The 7,773-nt window shown below is 52.4% G+C and overlaps 1 protein-coding gene across 1 annotated transcript; it reads left to right on the plus strand.

Annotated features, from left to right (window-relative positions):
* Positions 1 to 698: 698 nt before the first annotated feature.
* LOC138520375 (odorant receptor 131-2-like) lies at positions 699 to 1,673 on the plus strand. The gene has a single exon (XM_069632782.1). It carries the CDS (start codon positions 699 to 701, stop codon positions 1,671 to 1,673), a length of 975 nt encoding a protein of 324 aa, XP_069488883.1.
* Positions 1,674 to 7,773: the final 6,100 nt, after the last annotated feature.

Raw genomic sequence — 7,773 nt, forward strand, 5'->3', positions numbered from 1 at the left:
TTCATTGTGCACTCAAGACTTTTGTGGCGTTCTCAAGCCTTGTATGAAGGTCTAAAGCGTTTCATGGGGGTCTCAAGTCTTTCAAGGATGTCTCAAGCCTTTGATTCCATAAATAAGGCAATGTCTCTCTTGAAGACAATAAGCTTTCCGCAGTTGCATTTGCCACTGCAGCTTTCATGGTTTTAAGGAAGGGCGTGGAGGCAGACATCACGCGGCATTCCACATCTCTTAGGGCTTACAACGCCCCCTCCTTCTTGAGGGACCCCCAATCTCTCAGGAAGATCCGGCCACTGAGACGGTTGCCCTCTCTGAGGGTTCTTTATGAAGGCCCCAGTCTTTCAGGAAGGTCATGGTTGGTTGCCTCTGCACCCACTACTCCCTGGAGAGCTTACTGGGCCAGCATTTCGTCTGTCGGTTAAGGTTGCCTGGTGACCAATTTGGTGTCCGGTCCACAGCAGACCAGTCCCACTGGACGTCAATGGTGAAGATCATGGGAGCTTAATTATGTTGTTAAAGTTCCCTGGGGGGGCGGGTGCTAGGAAATTGATTTATTTTCCACAGTGGTGCTTTTTCTGCAGCGCAGCAGGAATGAAGCTGCTAATTTGGACCACATCTATATGGGGGGCTGTGTATTTGGCATTGGTTGTCTTTGCTGGATGAGATTCGCTGAGAGTAGTTGCAAGCAATAACCTAGCGAGATGAATGACACAACAGAGGCCAGAAATGGCTCAGTCACGGCGGCGGTGGTCCCTGGCCTACAGATCGAGCCGCTCTGGGGGTATGTTGCCCCGATCTTTGCCGTCTTCTACCCTTTCTTCCTACCATTGTCTCTGGCTATGGTGGTCTTTGTCGTGACTGAGACATCACTGCGGGAGAAGCCCCGCTTTGTCCTGCTGGCCTCCCAGCTGGTGGCTGACGTGGTCTTCCTGGGCGCCAGCACCGTGCAGGGGCTTGTTGTGTCAGCTGCGGGCGGGCTGCCCCTCATCCTCTGCGCCTTTAACTTTCTGCTGGTGGCAAGCTCTCTGCAGGCCGGGCGCCTCAACTTGGGGGTCATGGCCCTTGACCGCTACTTGGCCATACGCTGGCCCCTGAGGTACCCCTCCTTCACCTCCCCATCCCGCGTGTTGGCCACTGTCCTAGCCATCTGGGGCTCCTCCACCAGTGTCTTTGTCTTCATCTACGTAGCCGTCCTTCATGCCAAGCGCCACATGCTCCTTGATCCCGTCAGCTCCTGTGCCGCCATTGACGAAGACTCTGCCACCTTTGCTGCACGCAAGGCCTTTGTGGTACTGTGTATGGTCCTTGGCGTCTCGGCCATCGTCTTCTCATACATCAACATCGTCTTGACCACGCCGGGCGATGATGGGGCTGGCCCTAGGCTGAACCAGGCTGCTCGACGCACGGTTCTACTGCATGCCCTGCAGATGGCGCTCTACCTAATCCCAGCTCTCGCCCATCAACTGCTGGAGGTGCTGGTGCAGCGTCAGGTCCTCTCGCTGTTCCACGTGCAGGCCCTGGGTACAGTCTGCGTGGTGGGCCTCACTCTGGCGCAGTGCGTCATACCCGTGTTCTATGGGCTGCGCAGTGAGACCATGAGGCGGTTACTGCGCAGGCGCCTTGGTCGAATCTTCCCAACCGTGCAGCAGCCCCCAGGGCCCGCATTCTCACAATGATGCTCCGTGGATTTGCCCCTTTATACATTTGTGTTGTCTGTACACATTCCCGCCCCTGCGCAACATTTTAGATGGTGCCGTGGCTCTGTGCCTTGCGCTGTACTTTTATGAGAATGCCAGTTCTTGTACAAAATATCTATGTAAACCATAGTTAAATTAAAGCCCTATTGAAAAGTATCCCCGTAGTGTCTTTACTGCTCCTATTGTCGCTTTGTGAACACCCCCAACTCTCGTGTAAAGGATCTGTGTAAGCTGGGGCAGATAATCTTATGTTTTGTCCATATAGGTTTTCTTGTAGTTTTGTGGATATCCCAGCTTTTGCGAAAAGCATCTGTGTGACCGTCGGCCAATTCCCACTGTGGTGCAGAGGGGTTGTTTCCTGTCTTTTGTGCCTCCCAGTGAAGCCCTGTGGACACCCCACTTGTATGTGAGGGACCTGTGCTCTTTATCGGAGCCCTGCAGTGAAGCTTTGATAACATGCCACCTCTGTGTGAAGGATCTGTCTGACCTCAAGCAAACTCTTACTGCAGTTCAAAGTGGAGGGTGGGGGGGTGTCTCCAACAGAACTATTGAGGACATCAGAGCTCTATTGTGCAAACATCGCAGGCAAATGTGTACTCTTGTGCAAAGGGTCTGCGCCTAGGCCTTTCGCCTCCCAGTGAATGTTCCGAAGAATCTGAGCAAAGGATCACGGATGGAGTGTCCTCCTTCCTCCCAGTGAACTTGGTGGACATCTCTACTCTTGTCTGAAGCAGGATCTGCACAGCTGGGGCGCTGCCTCTGAATCTCCCCCGTAAACCATAGTTATGGTGTGGACTCCCTCTCTCCTTTCCTCACAGCAAAACGCATGTCTAAATCTAACCACAGGTTTGGCAGACATCCCGTGTGATCCCAGGCAAACACCGTCACCTTCTAGCATCTCAGATTCACTGAATGGGCTGGACTAAATCGATTAATTTTCATCCCAGCTCGTCAGTCTCTCCCCGGATCTGTGTGCATTGATGCAAGACTCTCCCATCCACCACAGGCCCGTGAAACCTGCACTGACTATCCGTTACCTCAGGTGAGTTCTGCTAAAGCCCCTCCACGGCAGATTCCGCCTAGTTCCAGAGTCTTTAACGCCAACTCTCCTCCCTAGCCTTGCGCGTGACGACTGGTGAGTTACTTCAACTTCCCTTGCCGATAATCCAGCCTCTATCACTGATCTCCATGTGATCATCTCACGTGACGCCCACGCCCCCCCCCTTTCCCTTCCCTTCCCTTGGACACTAGCTCAAGACCAGTCAATGGGCCTCATTACGACCCTTGCGGAGTGGGTTTATGCCAGCGTTATTCGCGGCGGACCCGTCCGCCCTACTACGAGTTCCCGTAGCGCCATGGAACGTTTTCCGCCTGGTTTTTCCGGGCGGAAAAATCCATGGCGCTACGGGACCTTGTTGTTAATTACGCCACCGTATTTTACGGTGGCGCAATTAACGCCTTCCCCACTCCCATTATACCCTATGGGGCAAAAATGGGAATGGGGAAGGGTAAAATGGGGAATGGGGATTTACCGCCCCGCCAAGGTCGGCATGGGGCGGAAAATCCGCCAACCTCCATGGCGCTATCGGCAGCTTTCCGCCGTGCTCCGCGGTGCATTTAGCACCGCGATTTCCGCCAGGGTCGTAATGAGGCCCAATGTCTTTCTGCTAGCCCCGCGTAACTGCATTGCCCCCAATATATCTTGATCTAATTCTGGCTCTGCCACGGACTGGGTGTCATTGGAGGCTAGTCTCTTCACCCTACTGGACCTCAGTCTAATCCCAGCCCTTTGCAACAAACGTTTTAGGGCCCTCCCACATGTTATGTTGATTTATACCGGCGCTCACGTGTCTCTGCAAGAGAAGAGGGCGGGGTGCGTTAGTGAGGATAGGATCAGGAGGAAATGACGTCTGTGTGCGTTGTCTTGCCTGTGGGAGTTGGTTGAGAGGCCGGCTTGTTGTACCTGTAGGGGTAGGATTCAGTGCCTCGGAATGTGCTAGTGTTTTATGTTGGGCGTGTAGGACGTATGCAGTTAGGATGGAAGGATGGTAGTGCGCACTGGTTGGTTGCAACCGTAAGGGGCGTCCAGTGTCGCAGTGGTCTGTTTGGCGTTTGATGGTGTTGTGTTGGTGTGTGTAGTGGGGATGCATTTGTGGATTATGTGCAGTGGTGTGTTCCGTCTAAGGTTGTGTCCAGAGCCTCAGAGTTAGTTAAGTGCGAGAATTGGATTAATACTAGTTGTGTCTATGTGTGGTGTGGTTAGCCCTTGGTCGTGTATAGTGGCATAGGTTGTGTTGGAGGAGCAGGAGTGGGGGATTGGTTAGTACATCGGATAGTTTTGACAGCGCCTCAGGAGTAGGTCTTCTGCGCAGATCCAGTTGCCGCTCAATGGTACCCTCCAGCACACCGGAGTGTGGTCCGTTGGCCCGCCCCGCCTCCTCTCCGGGCACAGAGACTCACTTGCCCCACGGTTCTTTCAAGTGCAGAGGGTTGGTTGCACTTAGTGTGCTACTATATTCGCTCGACAGGGATTGGTTGCAGCAATTGCGCTTTGACCTGCTGGGAGATTGGCTGCTGAACGGAAGCACGTCTGGTTTTCACTAGATTTCAGGAAGTGATGCTTGATTCAGCTACCCTAATTCTCTGGGCGAGACATGGCGTCTAACATTTCCATTAAAGCGTTACATGGCGGGCTTTCCTGAATGCATAGGATTTGCGTGTGGGGTGGCTTTCTCGAGTCTGTCTGCTGTGGGGCACGCTACTCTTCGCCGATCTCTCTAGCTGTGGTGCATGACTGGGGAGTGGGGGGCAGTGGTGGTCGGGTATATGTGGTCCTCCTCACATGCTTCTGACCCTCGCCTTGCCACAGATTCCGAAGCATGTCCGTCCTGCCCCTCCCCATCCCTGCTCCTCTTACTTAAAAACACTTTTATATGCTGTGTGTGACCTCAAACCTGTGGTTTTGGCAGTGGTTACTTATGTGCCCACAAGTAAGCCCCTTTATCTCTCTGGGCTGTTAAGCCTAGCTCAACCACTGCTACTCCATGTTCTCTTGGGCACCCCTCCCGTATGCCTCTTCTTAGGACGGGCTCTTTCTTTTGTAAATTGTGTTGTGGTTTACATAAACCTTTCACATTTTACAAGGAATACACACAATCAATACAATGTAAAAACCACTCCACCCAACATTCCTTTAGTTCAGGCATGTCCAATCATTGCTTTCGGAATTAGCCTGCAGTGCGCTGTATTCAGAGGAGTGACCGAGCCATCACTTAGTCTATTGCAATTCACTCTTTCAGCGATACTCTGTGTGCCCTTGGGCGACAATCTTCCCCACTCCTGTTTGTTTTCCATGCCCTGGCTCTTCCAGGGATACCCCTTGGGCCTCTAGGTGACCCTCCCTCCTTCCCTTTGCGTCCTCCTAGCCCACCTTCGCAGATATTCCATGTGCCCCTACGTCACTCTCTGCCCTCCCTGTCCCTCTTCCTAGCCCTGGCTACTGCACCGATAGTCTCTGTGCCTATTCCCAGGACGGCTCTTCCACTCATTCTCTGTGGGCACCTTAGGCAATCTCCTTCCTCTACCTGCGCCTCTGGCCACCCTGGCTTTTCCGCGGCTTCTCTGTATAACATAATGCAAGGGTCTGCCACCTGCGGTCTATGGTCGAGTGGCGCAATAGAAGAGATAGACAGATAGATGGATGGATAGATAGAACCTGCAGCTCTCCAGATGTTTTGGACAACTTACATGACCCCTCCCCATTGCCTATGAGGATGCCGTCAGATGGAAATTGTTGCCCAAAACATCTGGAGGGCCAAATGTTGCAGACCCCTGCCCCAAAGGCTCTTCCTAGCCCTGGATTTCCCACTGACACTCGGTGTGCCCCTTGTAACCATCTTCCCATCCCTCTGCCTCTTCCACTGCTTCTCAGAGCTTTGGGCGACGCCCTTTCCTTCCATAGGCCTCTTCGTAGACCTGCCTCTTCCAGAGTTTCGCTGTGTACCCTTGGGTGACTCGCTTTTCTTCCCTAGTTCCGGCTCCTCCACTGACAGCCTGTGTCCCTTTAGGCGACTCCCCTCTCTCCTCCTCTGGCCCCCTCCTATCCCCGGCTTCAGTGCTTTAAGAGGGATAAGAAATCGAGGGGGGCTTTAATGCCTTGTGATGCAATATTTGGGGGCGGGGTGTAAAAGATGCAAAAACCTGCAGCCTGAAATCCCAGGTAGCGGATAACGCTGGGCTGGCCTGTGTAAACAAAGGCCTGACCTAACCGAGCCAAACGAGTTTACATAAGTGCAATGAAAGGGAACAACATAGGCTTTAAACGATGTATTTAAATATAGTCACGGTGTATACACATTTTGACCAAAATAAATATCTTCAATTATGAAACAGAACATCAAATCAAAAGGGGTCAGTATACCATGCAATCCCACAGATGTTCTGAAAGAAAGCTGCTGTTCGTATATTCTATACTAATTAAAGGCATTCTAGTGATAATCCTTTAATACAATGTGTGGTAAAAATCAAACAATGTATTTGCTCATAATTTCCCTTTCCCGTTTTAAAAGAACCTCATTTCACATTTCTTTAACGTAGGTTGTGATTCTAAACATTGAGAGCGGTATTGCAAGACGTTTGGTAAAGGAGGTCAGTTCAGAGAGCCCTGGCTCAAGGGCAATATTGGGAGACTGCCAGGTCTGGGCCCAGGCCCACTTAAAGCCCTGCCGGCTCTGTCGCTGACTCTGTGTGATCTGCCATCAGCCTCGTCTTTTCTTCTTGCGCCTTTCACTCACGGTCTTGCGTGAAGTGAATTCTGCCACCTCCAGGGGCTCCCCGCAAGTCTTATTCGGGCTCAACCGCTGTAGCTGTGTGTGATATCGGCAAGTCCGTGCCGCTCCCTCCAACCCTCTGCTGCATTGAACAACTGACGGAGTCTCTGTGCGACATTAGGCCGGTCACTCCCATTTTATTTCCTGTGCATCCCTGCATGAAAACATATTATGAATAGCGAAATGTGGGGAGGGGCGCCGATGCGCCCCATGTCTGGAGGTAGCTGCCATACACCTGCGTGACAGGCGAATCGCTGTCCCCTCACCGTGCCTCATTCTGACCCTCAGTCAGAGACCCTCTGTGTTGACAGGCAAGGCCCTCCCTCCTTCCGCCTTTAGCCCCTCCTTGGCTGACACTAGGCCCCTACAGCTCCCCTCCTTAACCCTTTACAGCTCGCACTGTAGCTCTAATGAGATAGAAAACGCGAAAATGTGACGTTTTTCTGTGAAAAACTGAGCAGAGCCATTGGATCGTTTGCCATTGTTGTTATATTGATAGCGTCAGTTCTCTCCCATCCCCGCGCCCCCCACACACTCCTCCCCACCACCACCCCCAAACGGCTACCAGATGATATTGCATCAATTACATCTTTTGGGGGTAGGGGAGGGGCACAGCCTGGCATTAATCCATATGAACTTCTCAACATGGGGCAACATAGAATCTATATAAACAGCTCCATGGGATGGGAAAGGGGCTATGGACAACAGCACCATGGGATGGGAGAGGGGCCGGCCAGGGGCCACATAGAATCTATATAAACAGCCCCACGGGATGGGAGAGGGGCTAGGGCAACAGCACCATGGGATGGGAGAGGGGCCAGCCAGGGGCCACATAGAATCTATATAAACAGCACCATGGGATGGGAGAGGGGCTAGGGGCAAAATAGAATCTGGATAAACAGCACCATGGGACGGGAGAGGGGCTAGGGCAACAGCACCATGGGATGCGAGAGGGGCCAGCCAGGGGCCACATAGAATCTATATAAACAGCACCATGGGAGAGGGGCCACATAGAATCTATATAAACAGCACCATGGGATGGGAGAGGGGCTAGGGGCAACAGCACCATGGGAGAGGGGCCACATAGAATCTATATAAACAGCACCATGGGATGGGAGAGGGGCTAGGCGCAAAATAGAATCTGGATAAACAGCACCATGGGATGGGAGAGGGGCCACATAGAATCTATATAAACAGCACCATGGGGTGGGAGAGGGGCCACATAGAATCTATATAAACAGCACCATGGG

Source organism: Ambystoma mexicanum, chromosome 13, assembly GCF_040938575.1.
Source record: "Ambystoma mexicanum isolate Mex_15411 chromosome 13, UKY_AmexF1_1, whole genome shotgun sequence".
NCBI lineage: Eukaryota > Metazoa > Chordata > Amphibia > Caudata > Ambystomatidae > Ambystoma > Ambystoma mexicanum.

Coding starts and splice junctions, on each gene's coding strand:
- LOC138520375 (XM_069632782.1), top strand. CDS start 699: ATGAATGACACAACAGAGGCCAGAAATGGCTCAGTCACGGCGGCGGTG.